Source organism: Coptis chinensis, chromosome 3, assembly GCF_015680905.1.
Source record: "Coptis chinensis isolate HL-2020 chromosome 3, ASM1568090v1, whole genome shotgun sequence".
Lineage (NCBI taxonomy): Eukaryota > Viridiplantae > Streptophyta > Magnoliopsida > Ranunculales > Ranunculaceae > Coptis > Coptis chinensis.
In genome coordinates, this window is record NC_141458.1 from 119,772,065 (window position 1) to 119,798,749 (window position 26,685).

A 26,685-nucleotide genomic window follows, 5' to 3' on the forward strand; every position below is an offset into this window, starting at 1 on the left:
GAAACTGTTTGTAGCTGATTGCAGCTCTGCTACAGTATAAGTTTTAGCAGTCACCGGGTTTCTGGCTCTCCTTGTAGAACTTATTATTTTATTCGAGTTTCCAGCTGTGCCATGGCGAACAGAGGGTGGACTCCTCAGAGCAAGCATGGGAGGAGACATGTTAGGCAAGTTTTCTGGAGTATCGTCTGGAATGTCAAAGACATAATCTGTAATAAACCGGAGAAGCAACGGAATTAAGAAAATATCTGTAATATTTTGTAGTAGGTATTTACTGTTGAGAAAAGAAGGTCAAACGGCCCAAGTCGAGAACACAACAATTATTTACTAAAGACAAAGACGTGATATAGTATTTTCTTTTCAAACACATATGGTTTATAACAGATGGAAGTCTGTTCATATTTCTATTGCAAGTAGAAAAGATGACATAGAACAATATGAACAGAGTATCAATTATAAATTGCTTCCCTACTTCGAGAACAAAAACATTCGGTTATAGAATGGTACAGAATCAAGGTCATGTCCCAAAAGTCCTTAGACTTATCAGGTATTCAGTCGAATCAGGCAAATGGTATTAACTAACCACCATCTAAGAACCATACAGTGATTCGACCAGGAAAATGTAGGCGATGAAAAGAATTTATAATAGCGAAATGGCTAGAACACCTACCATATGCTGTACTGATTGGTAACGAATTACCATCACCTTCCACGTTGTGCATTTTATATTCTCTGGATCGGTTTATACGGATTGCAATGATAATTGCTGCACAGGTTGCCACTTGCCACTATAGCTACTCCAACAACAGTCAAAGCTATTCCTGCAGGGTTCCTTCTATGCCTGTGTTCACTTACATCTGATTTCCACCCTATTAGCTGTGGAGGGTAATTTAAAGTCTTGTACAGATCTTGAACAGCTGCGACTGCAAGAAGTTCATGTGTAGAAATAAATTGTATGGAATTTTAAAACCAGCTTTTGTCATTCTAAGTGCAGAACATACCAATACAATAGTTCCCTAATGGCTAACATTTTTAATCATGATCCAACCGAAACTACAAAAAATGATCATTTTCGTCATTTTCCTTTAGAAGATCAAATGGTTAACCCCCAATCACATTCCCAGTTCCAGCAATTCAATCCACAAGTCTAACTGTAAAGATCAACCTAATCATGTTTATAGTAGACGACATCTCGATATTAAGCCTCGTAGCAAACTTCCAATCCCAAAACTGTTTAAGATACCAATCAAGATCATAGGTCCAAGAGTTTGGTCATTTTCATTTAGAAGATCTAATAGATAGTAACCACCAATTAAATTCCGTCCAGTTCAACAATTCAATCCACAAAGCTAATTAATTGCAATCGTTTCATGTTTAAAGTAATCAATAGTACATCTCAAAACTAAGTCTAATTTCAGGTAGTAGGAGTCCGGTTCCTCTATAACCGGTACAGAGATGAATATCTGTAACGGTGTTATTGCACCGTTAGATACTAAGATTTACTAAAAATACCCATCAATGACTGAAAAGTGTCTTGATTCTAGCCTTTTCTTGTTGAGTCCGGTTCCTCTATAACTGGGTACAGATCTGTGCCGAGATACACAACACATAGATGTCGAGGTCGAGGTCTGTATTTCGAGGCAAATGTGTGTATTTCAAGACGACATTCTCGAGCAATTTCTCCTTCCTTCTCAACCAAACTCAACTCTCTCTCCCCACCACAAACCCATTTCTCTCTCTCTCTTCTCTACCTCCGCTCACGCCCCCACTGTTTGCAGTTATGTAGTAATAAAAAGTTACTTGCACCGAGTAAAAATATTTACACTAGTAGCTTAAACAAAACGCAAAGTCCAAGCCCAGTAGTCTATAAAATAAGGTCCAAAGCCCGGTCCATTACTCGACCCAGAAGCCCAACAAGGAAAAAAAAAAACAAAACAAGAGAAACCGTTCCTAGCCCAAGTCCCCCCAACGGGCAAAAACACCAAAGCTTCTTCGACTCCTCTCTCTTTCATGTTCTTCCACTTGACTACAAAGAAATAATGAGAAACGAGATATAGTAAAAGAAAAGTATTATCTAAGAATAATGGGTGTTGGAGGGGGTTTCTGGGAAATACTAAAACCCTATGCTCGAAACGAAAATTTCGATTTTCTTCAAAACAAGAAAGTAGCAGTTGATTTATCGTACTGGATTGTTCAACATGAAACTGCTTTAAAGAATAAAGCAAGAAACCCTCATCTCAGACTCACTTTCTTTCGCACCATCAATCTTTTCTCCAAGGTAAACAAAAATAAAAAAAAACTTTTCCCTCCTTTTTTTTTTTTTTTTTAATTATTTTTTAATGTAAGTGAATATTTGCAGCTTGGGGCATTTCCTGTATTTGTAACTGATGGGACTCCGTCGCCGTTGAAGGCTCGAGCAAGGATGGAGAGATTTTATCGGCTTACGGGGTTGGATGTGAGGAAAGTAGAGGATGGGGTTTCTGTTGAAAGAAATCGGGCTTTTCAGAAATGTGTTCGGGAATGTGTGGTGAGTTTTTTTTTTATTGAAATGCTTGTTGTTCGTTACATAGTAGTTTACATGTTTAATGCTATTCTTGATAATGTCTATGAAATATTGGGATTTCATATTTTAGGAATGCACACACTTAAAATGTATGGGTTTGGATGTTGGTATCAAGTTTTACTATCTCTTGGAATTAATCCTGAATTAAATTATTGGATATGCATGGTATTAGAAAGTTATGCATGGTCAAATTATCACGTAACGCAAACTTGGTAGTCTATTTTCAAGTATGCCCCCATCACAGTATTTGGAGAATATTGTGGAGAGCGTATGTAGAAATTTGTCTTTCATAATGTATGTCATCTCAAGACTGTAAGTTTCTCTGTATCTGTCACCATCCCTTTTGTGTTCACTATCTACAACCACTTTAGGGATGCAGAGAGCTTAAGCGGTAAATATCATGCCATTTGGTATCAATGGTAAGATCACCATCCTCTTCTTCTTCTGTCATTCAAGAACACATCAGTAATAAGAGTTTCTTTTGGTGTTGATGTGGCTCCTTATTCCCACAAACATGATTAGAAACACACACACACCCTATCTGTAAACACTCCGCCATCCGCTATCTGCTTCCCTAAATGCTTACATGGAACCAACCATGTTCCCAATAAGTAAAAACCTGTTTTTTGTTACTTTTAGCCTTGTTAGCCAAGATATCTCCCTCATAAATATATCTGTGATTAAAGTATACTTATGCACTAACTTTGACATAATAGGAGCTACTTGAACTTCTAGGGATACCGGTGTTAAAGGCAAGATGTGAGGCAGAGGAACTTTGTGCCCAACTAAATAGTGAAGGTCATGTAGATGCTTGCATAACAGCCGACAGCGATGCTTTCCTCTATGGTGCCAAGTGTGTGATTAAATGTCTTCGACCCAGTTCTAAAGTAAGTACTCATGTTTTTTCAGTTTTAACTATTTCATTTGAATACCATTATTGTGCCTGATATTGCTTCTTCAATTCTTTATTGCACCCTTTCATAGTTTCATGTGCACTTGCTTTCATTGTAGTGTGAAAGTAACTTTTTGAATTCCATATATATATATATATATGGGGAGGGATAGAGGCACATTCATTATGCGCACATTATAGCCACATTTTCGACATACAAATGAATTAAGGCCTAGTTTTTGTGGAGATGATCTCCCCACCATGAAGATCATTCTCACAAAAAATCATAATATTTGGATATGTCTAACCATGCTAAAATTAGTGTTCATTTGTGTTCATTTTTGAATTTTTCATCTAATGGCCTAAAAGTTTTGTGAGCATGTTCTAATGTTAGACTTCTTTGAATGAGCTGAATTTTTGTGAGCATGTTCTCCATGGTAGGGAGATCATATCTACAAAAAATCAGCCCTTAATTCAACTTTTGAAGTCCATGATTTTGTTTGGATTACCGAAACCGATGGGTAATGGGTACCCGATTACCCAATGGGTGCCAATGGGTACCTAATTACCCGAAACCGAAACCGAATGTTCTAGTTATGGGTCTTAAAAAGTTAGACCCATTTAAAACGGGTCATTAAGAACCGAACCGATAAAGAACTGAGACCGTAGAATTGAATAGTAAAAAATCCGTGGATACCCGAACTGAAACCGAAACCGATTATTATGATTTCAATATATAAAATTTAGTATTATATTACATTTAAGATAATCAAACTCATACATTATAATATAAAATATGTTTTTATATATAAAAGTCTATTAAATATATATAGCATAATAATGAATGTGTGTTGTTAAATCTATATTTTATAACAATACGTTAAACAAATGTATCATAGATGTTAGTTAATAATAATGTCAACGTGTATATTATGAATTAACTAATATATTTTATATTTATTAACTTATGCACGTGTATATTTAAATAGGATACACATGCTTGATATATTATGGTACACGCACTTTTTATAAACCAATATGTAGTGTTCATGTTAAAAATTAGTGATGAGATGTAATTGTAAGATGAATGTACTCACATGTTCAATTTAAAATGCGAGTTAATACACGTGTACAAATATATGTGTATGCACGTAAAATGTATCAAGGTAACTAATATATGTGATTGCACGTGTACACGATCAAGTTAATACAAGAAAACAAATATGTGTATGCACGTAAAAAAAAATCAAATTTTTGGGGTTAGATATTTGATTATTTTAATTTCTATATCAAAGCTTGAAATTATCACATGAATGGTAAATGTTTTAATGTGTATGATTGATATATGTTCATAGATTGATGTAATTATGATTGTTGATACATCACTAATTATACATAAAATATTATCATGTAGAAAAAGAAAAAAAGAAAAATAAAAACAAGTTTTAGTGTTTAAATGATTGAAATTGTTTAATAATTATAATAAATAATAAAGACCCGAATTAAAACTGAAACCGATAAAAAACCATGGGTTTTAATGGTTTTGGGTTGGGTTCTATAATTCTCATACTAAAACCGTTGAGAATCAAAACTGATAGAACCGCAAATAGTAAAACCCAAACCGAAACTGTTAAAACCCGACCCAAAACCGACCGTTGGCATATATATATATATATATATATGTTAGTAAAATCACCACTGCCTTTTACTCTTGCATTTATTTCTTTTCTTTCAAGCAATATCATTGTTTGTGGTGGATGTGGTGACAGATTTTATTTCTCAAACCCACACTTGGAAAAAAAAAGGTGATCATGATATTACGTGTTGAATAAAGATCATGATATCGGTCCTCCAAGATTGATAGATAATGCTCGATGGTTTAAATATTGAAAAACTAAGGTGTATATGGGGACTGGCATTGGACTAGAAAACTGAATTTGTTTTTCCTGAATCAGACATTGGATTTTGGTCAGTTCCCCCAGTGAAAAAATATATCTTCATAACAAACTAGTTTGCGTGCAAAACAAAGAATGCGGTCAGAAGAGACAAAAGGTTAGAATAGGTTTGAAATTATTCAAGCTAAGTTACATAAGAATTATGGTGATTATACTCAAAAGTTTTCTCAGGTCAGTCGACCATGCTCGGAGTATTTTAAATATATCGAGGGTACATTATAGGAAGAGACAGAATAAACTCTGTAATGGAAACACTTTTTATAATTCAATTTTAGTTGCCCTTTAAATTGTTTCAAGACTTTTGCTCGCTTCTTTATGTTTGTGCGTCTCTGTCTTCCTTTTTGTTTTTGTCCATTTCAACGAGCTCTGTTTTTGGCATCCCCATTTTTATGTTTGCAGTGATCGTTAACAGATTGAATTACTGGTCGATTAGATATCAGCTTTGCTAGGAAGGCTGAGAGTTGCATTGTTTATGCAGGAACCATTTGAGTGTTACTACATGTCAGATCTCGAAGCTGGACTTGGACTGAAGCAAGTACACTTGGTTGCAATTTCACTTCTGGTGGGGAATGACCATGATTTAGGTGGGGTGTCTGGGATTGGTATTGAGACAGCTTTGCGTTTTGTTCGAATGTTTCCTGAGGAAGAGATCTTGAATAGGTGTGTTTGATGAGAATATTTTTAGTCGGAAATTTCAGTCTACCCAGTTTATGTTATATCATGGAATGATTTGGTGTTATCAAAATATGCATCTCCTGCAGGTTACATGACATAGGCAATGGAGATATTCCTCTATTTCAGATTGATAGCAGGTCTGTTGGAGATTGTGACCTACCCAATCCAAATGAGAACTCACCAAAGACAAAATCTCCTCATTGTTCCTATTGTGGACATCCAGGTAGCAAGAGAGCCCATTCCAAAGTTGCCTGTGAGCACTGTGTAACCAGTGGTAAAGAAAATTGCACACAAAAGCCACGGGGTTTAAATGTGGATGCCCCACTTGCACTTTGGTACTTCTCTTTTCTGATATTACTGGTTTCTGTTTGTTGCTCCATATATAGTTTTTGTTGTTGTTCCGTATATATGATATGACTGTTCATAAAGAGGGACTACCAACTGAAGATTGGTAGTACCAAATGTGGAACTGGACCTTTGTGGTCCTATAGGAAATCAAAATATCTCTTTCCTTTTCAGTTCACACCTTATTTGTTTCTCACCTATAATAAGACTTCTGTTTTGATTGGTCAGGATAGGAAAATTAAGGAGCAGAAGAAACATGAAAATTGGCAACTTGGTGTTTGCCGAAAAATTTCCACAGAGAAGAATTTTCCAAATGATGAGATCATTGAAATGTATCTTAAGCACAAACGTGGAACCTTCACTGGTATGTTTTTCCTCTTTTTTCAGTAAATTTATCTGGACATGTTTGTGTGCTTCCAACACACATGAAGAGATGCCTTTGGCGTTTCCACACTCCACCTACTTCGACAAATCAGTTGTATTAATTACCATGGCTGCCACTTGAAATGTCGTCACAAGTGATTTACAAACTACACTTACATATGCTCATTTTATATGAATTTATTAATTTTTTCACTTTTAGTGCTCATACTTTTTAAGTTTATGACATCTCGTCCGTTGTTTGTAAAAGTGTGTGTGTGTGTCTGAAGTCATATGTTGTACTACTGATTCATGTTCTTATCCTGCAGATGTTGAAATTCCGTCTCTATTATGGGAGGAACCCAAGATTGAGTCCCTAATTGACTTCTTAGGGTATCATCAACACTGGGACCCTTCTTACATACGACAGAGGATGCTTCCTCTGTTGTCGACAAACTATTTAAGGAAAATGGCATCGAATCCAACAGAAAATCTATTGCTACATGGACAATATGAATTTGATTCTATTCAGCGTGTTAAGATAAGATATGGCCAGCCGTGTTATTTAGTCACTTGGAGGAAAAATTCCCCTGCTTTGGGTAATGTTAGTTATAATATCGAGCCAGAACAGTTTGATGTACAAGATGAGGATGTCTTAGAATTGAGTGAGGCCAATGATTTATTGGATGAGCCCGATGTCCCCCAGATTCTTGTTGATGCTGGGTGTTCGTTTCTGTTGACTGAAGAAAATATGGAGCTTGTTCGGGCTGCGTTTCCGGGAAAGGTTGAAAAGTATCTGCATGAAAAGGTATTGTGTCTCTTCTTATGACTGGTGATTTTTTACGACAACAAATAGTCAATTAGTTTGGGATGGTAATGTTTGATTCATTGTTTTTCCCACTGTTAGTTTAAATTTTAGATTGATTGCTTCATAACTTTTTTTTTTTTCGTTTTTCTTCTTGTGCTTTAGGAAATCAAGGAATTAAAATCACGGAAGAAGAAATCCAGCAAGAAATCCGAGGGCGAACATGACAAGTTTGAATCGCCAAAATCAAGGGGCATCCAGCTAAGCATTACAGAGTTTTACCGCTCAACGAAAACATTCGTTCAGGCAAAGCAAGAAGAAGACTCTGCCAAACTTCCTGAGAATCCGCAAAAGGGCCATGCAAAGGAGAAAAGAAGGATGGCAACTGCAAATTTATCCAAGTCTGTGAGGCGTCGACTGTTGTTTGATTAAGGCATACCGAAACATTTATGTAATTATCAAAAGCTTGTATCGAAGTGAGTTGTCAAATTATCTATTTGTAAATGTATATATTTATTGCTTCTTGCCTCGTTCCTGGCTCCTTTGACTGTGATACAAGTGTAGCAGGTGGGTCTGGCTTCCTGGTTTCGATTTTCTGACTCAATGAGCCTTTTTTGTACTCTATGTTCGCGAGTGTGTTGTGTATTAGACTATTAGTAGTTATTGGGACAGGGTAACTTTGGTGGTGGACAAAATCCAAGCACATAACTTTGGTCCACAAAATCCAAGTACATCTGTTTATGATCACTAATTGTTGGACTAATGCCAGGTTGTGCTCAAACACTGATGCGTTTGGAGACGCGGGCTGGAGTGCTGGACACTGAGTGAAGTGGAATCAACATAGTCAAATCACTGTTTTTGGGTCATTGCATCATTACTTGGCCTGTGCTTCTTACCTGGTCGATTGGTTGCTTTCAGCTGTCTTTATCTCTGTTCTTATTAGAATTATTAATGGTGTCCATGTCAAACCAAATGCAGCTGTTTTTATTTCCAACAGAAAATTTCCCCTGTTTGTCTTATTATTTTGTGGTTCCCGTAAAGTCTGCTCTCTAATCTTCAGGTGTTTTTTTCCTTTTTCAGGTGTGCAAAGTCTGTACAGAATATTACTCCCAATTCTCATTCTATTGCTTACCCTCTGTTTTGTTTTTGAATGGCGCCTACCCTCTGTTGTCCCCTAGAAGATCTAAAACTAAAGTATTTGGGACCCAACTTTGACTGTATTGTGGAGGTCTTGAGGAGCATGCCTACTGAAAACTACACTGCCAATCACATCCTTGACCTGACTTTTAATGCTTCTCGACTGTTACCTATCACTCGGCACAAATGTAAAATTGAACTATACCAGGTAACTTGACAACTCTATCAACTGTACCAAATCAAGGTGTGTAAAAACTCATCACCTGAACCTGATATCGATATTTGATATATTCGCTAATGATATCCTCAACTCAATCGAATACTATCTATTTTCCTCCTGTTCTCTTGCAAGTTACAACTTGGGCAGATTATGAGAAGAATGCAAGCTTCAATACTGTGAAATGATTTTGGAATCATATGATATAATATAAGTTTACAAACAATTTTCACTCATGCATAATAAATTTGTACATATACAACTGTTGATAGTAACCGTACCCCTAAAAAAAGAAGGGGTCAGCATCAAACCATCCAAGACAAAACAACAAAATCACAGCCTATCCCAAAATTTTAACTCTATCCTAAACCAATGCCATGTTACTATTTTTTTTTTTTTTTTTTTTTTTTTTTTTTTTTTCCCGCTACAAAGCCATATTACTAGTTACTTGCAACCCAATTCTTTTTTTTTTTGCGTAAACAACCCAATACTAGTACAATCATCAAATAGAGAAACTCCATAATGACACTTCACTATTATTTCCCATATCTTCCCAATTAAACTCATCTCCAACACTTGGAGGCGGAGATAGTAGCAAACCTTCTGCCATATCAGCTAACAACCCATGCGTTCCATACTCTGTTTCATCATCCTTGTAAACCACATTGTCCTTCTCCTCTGACGGCGTCGCATTTTCCATTCCATCTGTAGATTCTCGAAATGCTTCAGCAGCTTCAGTGGCGGCCTTCCTTATATCTTTCGCGTCTGTGGATTCCGGTATGGGTAGCCTCCAAACTGAATCAGCAAAATTAAGACAAGCTGACCTTCCTCTTAATGCTAATACAGCAACATCATGTGCACGAGCAGCCATTTCAGCTGTTTCGTATGTTCCTAACCATATTCTCGACTTCTTATTCGGTTCACGAACTTCACATACCCATTTATCATTGTTCCTTCTTCTAACTCCTCTGTAAACTGGGTGTCGCGTCTCCCGAAACTTCTTCCGCCCCGCGCTTCTTTTAGGCCTGTCTGATGCTAGTATTACCTCTTCATCTGAATTAGAACGGTAACGAATAATCGAATCGGATAAAGACGATGATTCTGGTATATCCCATGGCTGACTACTTGATCGAAATTGGTAGTGTTGTGGATTAAAATGTTGTCTAAAGAGTTCCATAAAATAGACAAGTTGCAATTCAGTTGGAAAGTGTTTTCTGTGAAGACTTGAAGCAAATGATTTGGTTTTTATACCCATGCCCTGTCGATTCATAACACTCTTAGTACGCGCATAAGTGACAGCTGTAAAACCGCACGGGTTAAGTGTTAAGGGGGTGATCCGTCACCAGCTGTTTTTCCACTTGACTACCACCACGTGTAGTTTTATTGATGACGTGGGTTGCAGGAATTGGAATTTTGACCGAATATGACTCTTTTTTTTTTCGATTAATTGGATTGAACTGGATAAGGACACTGACGTATCTCTCTTTAAAAGTTGAAATTTTGACTGGTGTTTAATACTGGGAGACCAAAAAGTTATAATACCAGGATTTCAGATTAATTTTCTTTCTGCGCCATTTTGCTTAACTTAAGAGGGAAAGTTTATGTCCACGTGATAAGTTCGTCGAATGAAGACAATACTTCTCCGCGTTGGAAACATGTGAGTAATTGAGAACACAATACGTCAAAACTGTTGAACCTAGAACCGAAGCACTTGTTTCTAACTTAAGAGCTAAGTGTTCTACTAAAACCGCTTTTCTAGTTTACACAATGGATTAGCTCATTTAGCTGTGAATGCAAATTCTCTATAAAGTTATAAACATATGAACATATTCAAAACTATACTTATAGCTTAATTTTGTCAGATTTAGCCCAGTGATATTTTAAGTTTTAAGTTTGTCAAATTTGGTAAGAATAGTGTTATTTAGCTTATCCCACTTACCATATATATATAGCGGTGTGGCCTGGACTAGTGGTAGGTTGTTATGTCCTAATCGATGACTTAGAATCTGAAAGAATGCTGCAGAGCAATGGAGGTAGTCACTGAGAATTTTTTTTGCTCACAGGTCTGAGCCCCACTGTGTTCACAGGCACAACACGTGTCCAACCAAAGTTTAAAAACAAAAAAGACTATCTCTCTTCTCTATTTCTATCTAGACCTACGCCAGTACGCCCCCCTCCCCCCTCCCCCCTCCCCCCTCTCTCTCCATCTCCTTATTTACCTAATATATACCTACCCACAAGTCCTCCACAATATTTTCTGACCGTTCAAATTCCGGCCTACCAAAAATCTTGCCATCAAAAAATTTCGCCAATTGAACACCAAAAACTACCCTACCCCCACCAAGTGTTAGAATAGTTGTATGTAAACAGTAACTAGAGTAGAACAGAAGGAACAGTAGACAAGGACAGCAGTTAAGGACAGCAGTAACAGGGAACCACCAAGGCGCGTATTAGATTGTCCTTAAGGAAAGATTTCGTCCCTTCCAGTGGTGAATGCAGAAATACAGTAGTGACGTCTTCCTCACAGAATTCAATGGTGTACAACAGTTTGACTTTGCACTAGAACAAACTACTCTCTAGAACAACAATATAACTCTCTCTGGCGGCTACAGGAAGAAGAGAAGAAGAATAGGGTAGGTGCGAGCTTCTGTTTCTCTGAGATGGGTTTCTATTGAAGTGCATCCCTCTATGGACTCACAGTCCTATTTATAAAGGTTAGGTCGGTCTCCTAAACAGATAAGGAAGAGAAACCAACTCCTAATAGAACACTGAAACTTGCTACTCAAGAAAAAAACAAAACAAATTTAGGCAATTGGTCAAACCACTACCCACAACAGTAAACCTAAGCCTAAGTCTAAACCCGACCCGATGTGGTGGATAACCAATGTGGGACTATCTACTATGCGCTAAAGTAGAGAGAACACCCTTTGTTCATCTCCTTCACTTTGCACACACATACACTAGTATTTAGAAATACACAAGAGATTGCAACAATCCCCCACTATTTCAAAATACTAATAGTCCCCCACTATTTTGGAATAGGGTATTACAAAAAAAATGGGTTAACTAAATGCCAGAGAGAATCGAAAAACAATGCATAAAATACTGGTGCTTTACGGGCTTGAACTAGTCATAGGGTAAAATGTCTTATAATACATTGTTTCGGCAGTAAACTGCTTTAACACAACGAAAGCAATGGTAAAGAACGCACTAAGAAACAGATGAATTTGATGTTGGGGGAGATGAAACTGAACCAAATAATGGCTGCCTACGTACCCAAGATCTATTATCTAGGGATCAAGTTTCAACGTAGTTCCTTTATGAAAAATAGTTTGGTATTTATATAAGTAGAGTAGAGAGTCCTTGTAGCTCAAGTAATCTTGTAGCTTGAGTAATTGTGATAGACTATAACTTTCAACTGATAATTATCTCTTTAATAAAAAATAAATCTGGACATAAATCAATGTACATTAATGGCAAACCATGTGACTAAGGTTCAGCTTTAGACACATGAGTTAATGGGCCCGTACATTGATCTATGGTATTGTAAATTGGGTTTTAGCCCTGTCGATTAAATGAATAAAATAGAGACCCCTACTAATGGACGTTTGCTACGTAGGTGGGGGTCGAAACACCGCCCCCTCTTTGACAAGTGAACAGAGTTCTTATGGCAAAGAAGAGAATAATACAATAAGAAAAAAGTGAGCGGAATGTATAATCAAAGTGTCGTATGAATGCAAACGATATGAAAATGGAATGTCGAAAAAAAAAATACGTGAATATTGTGTATTAAATAATTTTAAATTAATTTATAAGAGGATGCAATGCAAGTAATTGATAGATAGTGAAGCGAGAATTAAAATATGTGACACAAAATTGATAAAGAAAACCAATTTTTAATCAGGATATATCAACCTTAGCATTAATAGAAATATACAAAAAGATAAAATCTATTCAAAATAGTGATGGGGCTATACTGGCAGACCCATTAGTTGGTGAGCGGAGTAAAAGAGGGTCGAGTCTCTAGTTTCCAAAGATTGTCAAAATTGGGTAATAAGGTCGGTCCAGTATGGGGAAACCGGGGTCACATTAGATTCACACGAGTGACAAAAATAGTTGGGGTCACATGATGACAAAAAGAGATAATGATGGTTGGGTTCGCATTAGATTCATAATTTGACAAAAAGAGATTATATTCACATGGCATGAGGACCGATTGGATCCACATAAAGACAAATTCCTTGTCAAACAAAATTGTGCACACTGTGCACGTGATACGTGACGGAATTGAACACCAAAGATTTGAAAAGGAGACGGAGATAATATATTAAGAGCTGGAAACGTGTGATGGGAACTAATATCAAAATAAACTCAATCGAAAAACAGTAAGAGAGAAGTCCAGGCCTAGCACAAATCTTAGAGAAGAAACGAGAAAAAAGAAGTCACGATCTAGTACTGATAAACACGAAAACAAAAGTCCGTAACATGCCTTCGTTAGTTTCAACGAAGCGGGTAGATAAAGCATTATCGTGTTTGCTGTTAAACCGATTCATGACATTATCGTGTTCTCTTTTCCTTGTCAGATGAAGCAGAGCGTGGTTTTACAATGAAGTCTCTTGAAATTTCTCTTTATTACGAGATGTTGGTAATTTCAAATTGGATATGCAACTAAAGATTGACCTACATAATCTAGGTCAAGATTGATCAGTTTCAAATTGGATCTGCTAGGATATTAAGTTCAAATAAGGGTTTCGATCAAAATTGAATTTGGGCTGCCGAAGAAGACGGAGAAAAGTCTGGAGAAGACGGAGAAAAGTCGGTGGAAAAAATTCGGGGGCAAAAAATTCGACAAAGATGAAACAGGTATGTCAGTATTTTTTTTCCCAGTTAGCTTCACATTTTGGTTAAGTCTGAAAGACTAACGAAAATATTTGTATTTGTTTCGTAGGTTGAAACGGGGAATTACGAGCAAAAGATATTGACGAAAAGATCACAATACCGTAGAAAAAATAATAATAAAGAAACTGAATAAAGTTTTCGCTTAGAAAGTTAACATAATGTGAATTTTTGCCGCACGGAGAAACGACAGTTGTACGAGCCTCGGAAAGTTTCGCTCAGAAAGTTCGGCTTAATGTCTTAGAAAAAATAATGAAGCTGTCAAAAAATTTCACTTGGTAAATTTCTCGTAGAAAGATCGGCAGAATGCCTTAGACAAAATAATGATGCTGACGAAAATTTTCGCTCGGAAATTTTTTCAGAGAAAGATCGGCACAATGCCATAGAAAAAATAATGACGTTGACGAAAATTTTCGCTTGGAAAATTTTTCGTAAAAAGATCGGCACAGTGCCTTAGAAAAAATAATGAAGTTGACGAAAATTTTCGCTCATAAAATTTTTCGTAGAAAGATCGGCACAATGCCTTAGAAAAATAATGACGCTGACGAAAATTTTCGCTCGGAAAAATTTTCATAGAAATATCGGCACAATGTCTTAGAAAAAATAATGAAGCCGATAAAAATTTTCGCTCGGAAAATTTTTCGTAGAAAGATCGGCATAATGCCTTAGAAAAAATAATGAAGCTGACGAAAATTTTCGCTCGGAAAATTTTTTGTAGAAAGATCGGCACAGTGCCTTAGAAAAAATAATGAAGCTGACGAAAATTATCCCTAGAAAAATTTATCGTAGAAAGATCGGTACAATGCCTTAGAAAAAATAATGAAGTTGACGTAAAGTTTTGCTCGGAAAATTTCTCGGAGAAAGATCAGCACAATGTTTAAAAAATAATGAAGTCGGAAGATAGTTAACCGAAAGCACTAGCGAAACGAATGCAAATTTCGAAGAAGAAAACGAAGATTTAATAGAGCGACCGTAAGACAATTGACAGAGACAATTGATTAGGTAATTGTGTTAATTTAATACTATAGTGCTAAAACTTCTTTTGATAAAAAATAAAAATAAAGATGGGTTTGCTATTGAATATTGTTGTTGTGTCAGATAATATACCTGCGGAATACTGACAATGTTGTAGATTTATGTAATTGAAATGAAATAGAATGAGACGCCCCATGTAGAAAAAAACGCCCCTAATGCGTACTTAACTTTGCAAAATTAGGCTAAGCGAGCATAAAAGTGTTCAAACTTAGGTTGACGAAGCTAAATGTGGTAACCTCGTCAGATTTTGTCGGAACGATAATAATGGACTAAGCGGGCGTAAAAGCGTTCAAACTTAGACTGACAAAGTTAAATGCGATAACTTCGTCAGATTTTGTCGTAGTGATATTAACGAACTAAGCGAGCGTAAAAACGTTCAAACTTAGACTAGCGAAGTTAAACGTAGTAACTTCGTCAGATTTTGTCGTAGCGATAGTAATGACTAAGCGAGCGTAAAAAGCGTTCACACTTAAACTGACAAAGCTAAATGTGGTAACTTCGTCAGATTTTTTCGTAATGATAGTAATGAACTAAGCGAGCGTAAAAGCGTTTAAACTTAGACTGACAAAGCTAAATGTGGTAACTTCGTCAGATTTTTTCGCAATGATAGTAATAAACTAAGCTAAGCGTAAAAGCATTCAAACTTAAACTGACGAAGCTAAATGTCATAACTTCGTCAATTTTTTTCGTAATGAGAATAACGAACTAAGCGAGCGTAAAAACGTTCAAACTTAGACCGACGAAAAGATGACTGCAAAAGTGATGTGTCTTGACCTTCTAACGGCGGCGGAGAGATAAGCCAATGAATCGGCATGACGTAAGTCATTTCGGGGTCTTTGAGTGATAGAGATGCAATCAAATTGTCGAGCAAGACTATGTATCAAACTAAGATAAGCCGCTATACGCTCATCTCTTGCTTCAAAAGACCCACCAAACTAATTGGCAACAAGGTGAGAATTCGCGTATAATTGGAGCTTTCGCGCCCCCAGTGTCAAAGCTGTTCTCAAGGCACAAATGGCAGCCTCATACTCGGCTTCGTTATTTGAAGCGGCGAAGCCAAGTCGCACATATTTTCCAATCTTTTCTCCACCGGGTTTAACAAAAAATGCATCCAATTCTAGACCCATATTTACTATGGGAGCCATCTGAGTAAACAATCCATAGGTCAATGGGATTAGGAATTGCGTTTTCATGTTGGTCTTCGTCGCCCCCAGTTATTGGCGGCAGAATGTCTTCCATAGATTCTTCCTGGCACAAGGAATCATCAATAGGAGAATCATCAATCGGAAAATCAGCTATCAAAGAAGCCAGAGCATGTCTTTTTTCAGTAGTACGACTTTCAAAGACAATGCTATATGCACTAAGATAACTTTTCCATTCGGCTAATCTACTTGATTCCTATGCATTACGAAAGATCTTGTGTAAAGGATTTTCAGTATAATTCTGACCAATCCCCCCTGGAAGTATGGTTTCAATCGGCGAGCGACATGAACCAATGCAAGTGCAATTTTTTCCATCTTTGAATAACGAGACTCAGCTTCGGTTAAAGTCTTACTGATAAAAAAAGACGGATCTACCATCATCAATGAAAAGAATAGCACTAACAGCTTGAGTTGTAGCTGCCAGGTATATGCCATTAGGTTGACCCGTTGAAGGACTTGTCAATATAAGAGGATTGACCAAGTATTTCTTCAGTTGTTGCAATGCCATCTCACAATCAACGTTCCAAGTTGCCGCCCCCTTTAAAGTCTGGAAGCAGGGATGACAACGATTGGAATATTTATAAATAAATCTATGAAGAGCGGCAAACCGACGAATAAGTCGTTGAATTTCCTTCTTATTTTTTGGTGATGACATATCAATAACGGCGCATATCTGATCAGGATTAGCCTCAATACTTCTACGAGTCATGAGGTATCCCATAAATTTTCCAAAAGAGAGGCCAAAAGAACATTTGGCGGGATTGAGTCTCATGTTATACTTGTTAAGCCTATTAAAACAAGTTGAAGATCGGAAAGATGATCACCAGTATGCTTCGATTTAACGACTATATCATCGATATAAGCCTCCATTATTTTTCCCAGCAGATCGGAAAAAATTGTATTGAAGAGTGAAATGCATTTCACCCAGAAGATTTAAACAGACAGACTCCCCCGGTCGAGCCTATGTGGAAGATGACACCTATCTAGGTCGGTAGTTTGTCTGGGATTGTGGTCTTCCCTCTAGTTGCTTCTGTGACACCTTCCATCCCTGCCTGGTCGGACCTGTCTGGGATAGCAATTTTTCTCAAATCTGCGAGGTCGGCCTTCCCTATCAGGTCGGTCCAGTCTAGGATGAAGGTTTTCATTATACTTTCTTCCGTGACGCCTTTTTTCCCTGTCTGGACGGACCTGTCTAGGATGGCAATTTTTCGCAAATTTGCGAGGTCAGCCTTCCCTGTCAGGTCGGTCCAATCTGGGATGAAGTTTTTCCTTATACTTTCTTCCGCGACGCCTTCTTCGGAGGCATTTGTACCACGCTTTTGCGGTGCGCGGCGGTGTCTTCTTTTGCTTTCGAAACCTAGTAACAAAAGTACGTAACTTTTCGTCACGTTGTTGCTTGATGTTCAAAAGTGAGTCGACATCCTTTGGCGTCTTGCAATTGTGGCGGAAACGATTAACAAACTGATTTTCTAGTTCATTGTATTGGTAAATTGATCTTGAAGGCAACTCACTAAACCAGCGTAATGCTTCTCTCTTTAGAGTTGATGGAAAGAGCTTACACATGAGCGGATCATCTCTACCCCATAACACCAACTTATTTTTAAACGATAGAACATGTAAGCCAGGATCTCCTTCCGACTCATCATAAAGTTCAAAACCGGGTTGTTTGAAGTCAGGATGGTGGTAAGCTTCCTGAATGTCGGTTAAAACTTATCAAATGCGCCATCATTGGTATCAAGTTTTTCATTCTTACATCCCTTGACTCTCTATCATTAAGTTCTTTTGCAATCAACTCTTTCAACTGTTGTTCTGTTAGAGTTAAAGTATTGGCTCGAACAACTGGACGCCCCCGGTCGTGCCCATGTGGAGAAGGATACCTTCCATTATCTCTTTTTGGAGTTAGAGATCTTTTGGCGATGCATACGATCGACTCGACCGGTGATTGTCTTTGTCTATCTCTCAGAACCGGCTGTTTAGGCGGTAGTCACCCCTTGGCGGGTGGTCGGTATAATTATACAACTTCTCCATGTTTTGTTGCTCTTGTCTGGGATGCCCGCCTTTCCAGTCATGTCGGACATATCTCGGATGGCGGTCTTCCCTAAAATTGCTTCTCAGAGGTAAATCTTCCATTTGAGATCGGACATGTCTAGGGTAGTAGTTATCCCTGCCAATCCGATTCTCCCCATAAGTACAGGTAATAGGGTTATTACTCTTAGAGTGTGCACTGGTTGATTGTGTTTGAGAAATAACACGTTGTTGAGGACGATGAAGTGGATCTTCAAGACGGTCCCATACACTGGAATGGTCTGCGTCCCTTCGTGGTCACCTTGATGTTGTTGAATTTGTAAAGATCGTCCCACCGCCTTTGCCCTTTGCTTTGCGGTTTCCTTCTCAAGTTCCTATTTTAAATTTTTGACTCATCGTAACTCACTCTCAACCGTATTAGGAGTGGCGGTAGCGGAGGCGGTGGTGGTGGTGGTGGCGCTGCTACGGTTGGATGTTGAGAATTGATTCTACGACTAGGAGCAACTTGATTGTTCAACGGTTCTTGTATTGGCCGATTTGAATTTCGAGGGTTGCGAGTCCTATTAGCAGGAGGAATATGTCGACTATTTGGTCTGCTTCTTGTGCTTACCATCTTGATTGTTTCACGTGATAATGAATTCTAAAATCTCCACAGATGGCGCCAATTATGTTTCGGCAGTAAACTGCTTCAACACAACGAAAGCAATGGTAAAGAACGCACTAAGAAACAGAGGAATTTGATGTTGGGGAGATGGCCGAACCAAATAATGGTGCTGCCACGCACTCCAAGATCTATTCTCTAGGGATCAAGTTTTAACGTAGTTCCTTTATGAAAAATAGTTTGGTATTTATATAAGTAGAGTAGAAAGTCCTTGTAGCTCAAGTAATTTTGTAGCTTGAGTAATTGTGATAGATTATAACTTTCAACTGATAATTATCTCTTTGATAAGAAATGAATCTGGACATAAATCAATGTACATTAGTGGCAATCCATGTGGCTAAGGTTCAGCCTTAAACACATGAGTTAATGGGCCCGTACATTGATCTATGGTATTGGAAATTGGGCTTTAGCCCTGTCGATTAAATGAATAAAATAGAGACCCCTACTAATGGACGTTTGCCACGTAGGTGGGGGTCGAAACATACATGAAAGTGGTGGATTAAAAAATCTTTGAACCAACATTCTCTTGTAGTAAAATAGATCACATACACCCATATTGCTCTTTCATTATATGCATATTCTGCGGTATTGCGCTTTTTGGCCCTTCCACTGCATGTGTTCCATGAATGCTCTAGAGTACTTGCTCGTATACTCATAAGAACCGACCCAGTTCTACATTCACATAAGTGGATATCTATCAAGTGTACATTGTAGTTAAAATACACTATCTTATTATAAAATGGACTATGGATTCCAATAAGAGTAAAATAACCCATCCTTACTCATTGCAATTCTAGTTATACAAAGTATACTATAGTACCATCTCGCCATAGGGTGGGACATCTCATAAATAAATAAGACGATAGTACTGCAGGACAACGAAGTGACTTGTTTTTCTCTTTGAACCTACTTCATGGGATCTCCAATCACATAGGTAGGGTTGCCATCAATGTTGCCCTCTGTATGGGCATAAGTCCCATCCCCCTCGACGTATAACCACTTGCCTCCAAAAAGTGGTGTGGTTAGACATGTGGCCAAACAAAGTCCAACCTAACATAATCTCTAGTAGCTGTTTGATTAAGTTATATCTCAAACTTACATGTATTCATTTCCTATTGCACATATTTCTTTATGTCTTAGCTATTGCAATGAGGCAGTTGCAAAGCATATACACATCAGGAGACTGTTTAGAGCAATAGGAAGATTTGCCAAGAGGTTGCTAGCCTACTCAACATCATCACATGCCTTTTCTAAGGCAATTAGCTTAGATGATATCCAAGACACTCAATTTCTACCAAGGGTAAACACATAAACATTACTGGATCCAGCTTATAACACATTACCCTTTTAATGATGGAAATCTACTAAACATAAGTCCATAATCAATGGTTCCACTATAGTACTTAGATAATTTGACAATATACATCCAATGTTCCTTTTAAGAACAATGGGTTATCAACTCAATATGCCATTAATGTAGGCAATATCATGTCTCACAAATATAATCCATCAAGTACAATAGGCTACCAATGATATTGACATATTTAATATGAGAAAACACAAGTAGATTATTTTTCATAAGATGGATATCTGCCACAAGAAGTGTTGACACAGTCTTACTAACGTAATACCCATACTTTTTAATGAAAATATTTCTACTAAGTGCGAAGACAACATAATGAGACCAACATGAGTTATAATTCCTATATTCACAAATCATTCAATTCTATAGTGCCTGAAATTCCCCTATACCATCCGACTGGTCTGGTTTAAGGTATGTTGTGGCCTTCAACCATATTCAAACGTCAACATCTTGACAACTGAATATTTGACAACTGAATATAGCAGTTATAGAAATGAGTTTAACAACATAATGAACTATCTTTCCAATGACAGTCTATTATGTATTTCAAATAGGAATTTCTCTATCTCATACACATTCTCAATGCTAGCACTCATGATATGAAATCATCTAAACAAAGAGAGATTAACACATATGTCTTGCTTTACTCTAAAGAAAGGACACATCTTTATCAACAACGATACTTTGACATCTATATAACACCAATATGTTGTTGAATTGCTCATACCACTTATAGGTGCTTGAATCAATTCATACAAAGATTTAACTAAATTGTATACCTTAAGCTCATCACCTGGTACTACTTGGTATTGTAGTTCCGCACAACTACTCAACTAGAGTCTTTAGAATTTTGAAGAAGAAATTCTAGTTACATGAGCAAGGTTCCAAAGTAGTATAAATCTTGTCTCTGAGTGAAACCCCTTGGCTATTATTATTAGTCTTGTATTTTGCAATACAACTATCACGTTTTAGTTTTCTCTTGAAGATCCAATTCAACCTATAGATTCCCCCAATAAATCAAGAGTCCAGTTTAGAGGAGTTGTATCATTCAAAAAGGACACTTCTCATAGACAGACAACTTCCTTATAGGTTAATGAATCTTCCTCAAGAAACATATAAACATCACCACCGTGAATGGTGGATATACTCACTGATAGTCTTTCAAATTTCTTGTTCAGAAATTATGGGATCCTCTTACGTAGTTCATTATGAACATCCAACTACTCTATGCCAATTTTACAGAAAGCACATCCTCAAAATAAAATTAGTATATAAGACATTCAATAATAGTGTGGTATCTACAAGATTGTTATCACACATGACAACTAAAACAAACATCACTATTATAAGTTTCACCAATGAACATCTACTAGATAGTTCTAGGTCTCAAAAATATTTCTTTTAGATTTATTCACAATAGCCTTGGCAAGACACCCCCCACATTTTGAAACATTTTTGGATAGGCCCAAGACCTTTCCATACTTTGTAGTTCAGTGTCTTTCCAATTATCTTGTGAGATGAACTATAGTAAAACAGTGTCATGCATATGGGTCACCACCCCCCACAGTTCAATGGTTACTCAACCTAATCAAACTTACATGCAAAACACATTATACCGCTACAAACACTAAAAGAAACACCAACAATAATATGCACTTTTATGACAAGAATATACTTTACTCAAGTCTATGATTATTGATCATATTAAACATAGTTATATTATGTTCATGCTATCTATATGAAAGGAAATTCACAAGTGATTCAAATGAATTTTAAAGAATAGAATAATTAGATGAAAAAGGTTTTACCCAAAATAATATCATTATCATTCTTCTTTTCATCATTCAACATTCCAACTTACATAGTGAGACAATCCACGCACTTGTATATCACCTTGGCTATTTATTCATAGTCATAGGAGGATAATGCCTAATTAGACAATCTACAAGAGTTACATCTCCTTGTCTAAAATAGTCACTAGAGGATATTGTCTAAGAAGACAATCCATAATCTTACATCTCCTTGACTAAATTAGGTTTAGGCGGATATTGATTGTTTCCTATATTATTTCCTCTCGTAAACAACGATGCTCATTACTTAATAATATATGACAAGATTAAGCTTCATGCCAATGTTAAATAATGCATCTATGCCAAACATGGTTAATATCATATCATAGGTTCAGGAAAAGTAAACTTTAATTGTACCCCTTACAACAAAAAGTATACGATATTAAACAAATCTAGCCATTGAATATGCAAAATAACTGAGGACTACATCTCCTCTTTTTACATGAGCTCAAGTAAAATAGAATACCCTATCAACAAGACCTCAAGTATTACCATAACATCTAATGGCTCAATCCATTAATGTTTTCAACTAGAAAAATTTACCAATAAACTATCATCAAGTTCAAAGTAAATTCACGATGATTAATATCCAAAACTATCATGCTACATAACTTTAATATATGTTATATTGGATATAAATTACAAGTTAATTCATATAACATGTATTTTCACAACATTACAATTATAATCATTGTCTAACAACACATACACTCAATAGAGGTAAACAATTATGCATTGAATACATTATAATTACTATCCAAGATTTGAGTGTGGTTGATATGAAATATCTTAAGGTCTCTCTTTGACCATCTATATATATCTACATATGTACAAAGAAAATTAATATCAAACTACTTCTAGTCAAACCAATTAATATCTTAGTGATAAACACGTATAATTTGTTGACTAGGTTATTAAAGAAGTTTAAGCTTAGGGATCGCCCTCCTAAGAAAACTAGCATGCAACTCAAGGCAAGAATATCACCATATAATCAAACCAAAATAATTGCAACGAGTGAAAGAATAAGATACCTAACCGATTGAAAAACCGGATTACCATATTTTTCTCCTTCTAGAAAAACAGTTCAAAAGAACTATAATTATGAAGCATCTTAAGACGAACTGGGTATCAAGCCTTATACCACTGGAAAGCTCTTTGAATTAGGTATCCAACACAAGAAGCGGATTGCAAAACTGAGCTCTGAGCTGAAAGTTATAGCAGTTTCGTAACGAGTGACGCAGCTGTAAAAAAGACAAACTTTGACGTTTTTCTTGATAGAAATCTCATATTTGATTCCCACAAACGTAGGAGAAAGGTCTACAACCATATAGGGTTTGATAAACCACAAAAGATCAATAAATATTCAATCTTTAATTGGTTTTCCTAACAAAAACGAAATTATCAGAAAATTTCTAAAGTCATAACCCAATAACATAAACAATAACTCAAAGTAAAAGACTTATCTTTTGATTGCCGTATTAAATCACTCTCCTTTATTCTACTACAAAATTCTTTCCTTAAGATTGTTAGAATAGTTGTATGTAAATAACAACTAAAGAAGAACAGAAGGAACAGTAGACAAGGACAGCAATAACAGGGAACCACCAAGGCACGTATTAGACTGTCCTTAAGGAAAGATTTTTCCCCTTCTAGTGGTGCAGAAAGGCATCAGTGGCGTCTTCCTCACAGGATTCAATGGTGTACAGTAGTTTGACTTTGCACTAGAACAAACTACTCTCTAGAACAGCAATATAACTCTCTCTGGCGGCTACAGGAAGAAGAGAAGAAGAATAGGGTAGGTGCGAGTTTCTGTTTCTCTGAGATGGGTTTCTATTGAACAGTCCTATTTATAGAGGTTAGGTTGGTCTCCTAAACAGATAATGAAGAGAGACCAACTCCTAATAGAACACCGAAACTTGTTGCTCAAGAAAAAAGCAAAACAAGTTTAGGCAATTGGTCAAACCACTACCCACAACAGTAAGCCCAAGCCCAAGCCCGAACCCGACCCGATGTGGTGGATAACCAATGTGGGACTATCTATTATGCACTAAAGTGGACAAAACACCCTTTGTTCATCTCCTCCACTTTGCACACACACACTAATATTTAGAAATACACAAGAGATTCCAACACCAAGTCCCATTAATTTGAGTCCATTTCCTTTGTTAATCATGGTTGGTGTGACAGTTGAGTTGGGTTTTTGAGGTTGTGCACCATCTTTGGGTGTGGGGGATTTGTAATTTCTACGGCGAATTTAGTCACCCAACTTTTGAAATCTTGCAAACTCTTAAAGTTATGTACTTATGTCTAGGAGCAACCCTAAAGCTTCATGTTAGGTTGTTGGACTCGTCATGTTAGTTTTATTGGCAGGTACCGATTAGCAAAGTCGGTAAAACTTTTGGGTGATGATACCAGAGGTTGGAGGCTTGAACCCCACTAGTATCAAAGAGTTACTGATCTCATTTAAAATAGATTATTTGTTAATAATAAAAAAATGTTAGCTTTATTGATGCCTTTGGACACTGCCAAATACTTCATGCAACTCAAATTGCATAGGCCTTTCTCTAGTCTCTACTGTGTAAAATTGGTGCTAGGGCACATGAGAAAATTTTGTCTAATCCTCAAAATTCTAGAACAAAATTCTAAAGAACAACCCCCAATTCATAATTATCAATTGTGAGTGGGACAACAAATTGTGCACTCCCTCTCTATCTTGAGGTTAAACTTTCATTAATCTCAATTTCTCAACATGATACTTCACTAATCAAATGGTTGCATATTTGAATCACTACTCTAAAGGCTTCAAAGATATAAGCTAATAAAGTTTCTCTGAATCCAGTGCACACCATGAAAAGGTAAAGTGGGAGAGGGAGAGAGAGAGAAAAAAGAGAGGAACGTGGGTAAAAAGAAAAGAGATAATTTTTTAACGAGAAATTACCTATGAGCTGAAGTTTCAAATTTATATGACCAAAAACAAAGTTGTCTAACTTTTAGGACCAGTCAAATGGTAATCAACAATTTTTGTTACCAAAAACTAGACTAACCAATTAAAGGGTCCAGTTATATTAACGCAATGCAATGTTTTATTCCAATTTTTTTCTCAATTTTTTTTTTCAAAATTTAAAACGGTGCATAATTCACTCCCTTCTCTTTTGTGTCTTTGCCACCATTAAGCCTTTTCATTTTTCAATAAGAAGTTATAATACCTCATTCATTTCATCTTCATTTTTACATCAATAATTGATATAAGTAAACAACATGTTTAACAATTGCAAAATCAAAAAAGAAAATTTGGAGTTTGTGTAGAAATTTTAAAGTAACATTTTAATAGGAGAAAATACTTTTAATTAGAGTATTTATTGGTTTGATAAGATGAAGAGGAGAAAATTAAAGAGAATGATGAAGTGAAGAAGAAGATTGACTAAGAGAAAAAAAAAAAAAAAAGAATTGACAGTAAATGTGATAATATTTGAGTGAATCACTTTTGGATTTTTATATTTGAATAATTAAATAAAAAAAATATGGATAAAGATATTTTTAGAGAAAAAAAATAATTTACACTCTTTGAGTCTTACCCGATTCTCCTCAAATTAGTCTTGTTTTTTGTAACAAAAATTATAGATTACCATTTGATCGGTCCTAAAAGTTTAGACCATCTAGTTTTTTGTCACATAAATTCAAAAGTTCCGCCAATTAGTAATTTTTGGATGACTTTTGTAGGACAAGTGTCGTGCCTGATGACTGTGGGGGCTCAGACCTGTGACCAAAAAAAAAAAAAAAATTGCTAAAGATTATGTACATTTCTGTGATATAGACAGATATAAGCCATATCCACTAAATATATTGTATAGAAAGAATGAAGACAAAAGCTCACTTTTTTGGACTTAAATTAATTGACAGGGAAACACGGTTGACACAGGACCATCTAAGAGATATACTTAAGTAAGAGTGAAAGACAACTGAAATCGCGTTGTGAGCTCCTGACAATGATTTCAGCCTTTTCCTGGTTAGTACTACTGGCGTACTGCACTACTTTATGGAGTTGTTGTGTACCCCATGAGTCCATGACTCTATCTACGACTATGACTCTATGAGTACTAAATTACGACAGCTTTTTTTTTCGATGAACTAAAATTACGACAGCTGGCATAGCCTAATTATTTAGGGTTCTATATTCTTATTATTGATAGACTCTAAATTGTATTGGGCAGACTCCAACCCAATTTCGATTCAATTTGGGGTATGTAATTATGTTAGGTACAATATAGACTCTAATACACCCCCACCACCAAAAAAAAAAAAAAACCGGAAAAAACTGGTTAGAACCAGTTTCTTATTTCTTCTCCTTTGTGCCTTCTTCTTCAATTTCAATTCACTATGTCAAGAATTCTCTGAGTTGTTGCTATCATTCTCAAAAATTGGCCCTCACAAATTTGAGAGGCAGCTCGGCCAGGCCCTCATGCTTATAAGGGGCGGGCTAGGGCCTAGGTTTTAAAGCATGAGCTCGGCCCTCATTAAGCCCTCATCAACCCTCATTTGGGCCTCATATATTTTCTTGTTATTTTATATTATATTTATGTATTATATTCTAATTATCTAAGTTGTATAAAAAAAATCATTAAATTAGTTTTCAATAGGGATAGATTAGAACATAACATAACATATGCATTTTCTGTAATTGATTTAATGATAGGTATATAAGTCATA

General features: G+C 36.4%; 1 protein-coding gene and 1 pseudogene across 2 annotated transcripts; one reads left to right on the forward strand and one right to left on the reverse strand.

Annotated features, from left to right (window-relative positions):
• The first annotated feature begins 1,958 nt into the window (after positions 1–1,958).
• LOC147513723 (5'-3' exonuclease family protein) lies at positions 1,959–10,164 on the forward strand. Its single transcript, XM_086596932.1, is given in 9 exon segments — positions 1,959–2,275; positions 2,357–2,524; positions 3,277–3,447; positions 5,886–6,067; positions 6,169–6,380; positions 6,383–6,417; positions 6,656–6,791; positions 7,117–7,595; positions 7,758–10,164. Coding segments are annotated over 9 exon segments (1,845 nt in total). The 5' UTR covers positions 1,959–2,080; the 3' UTR covers positions 8,025–10,164.
• Positions 9,380–10,201, reverse strand: LOC147513724 (dehydration-responsive element-binding protein 1A pseudogene; annotated as a pseudogene). Its single transcript, XR_015215610.1, has one exon. The product of XR_015215610.1 is annotated as a dehydration-responsive element-binding protein 1A pseudogene (transcript).
• Positions 10,202–26,685: the final 16,484 nt, after the last annotated feature.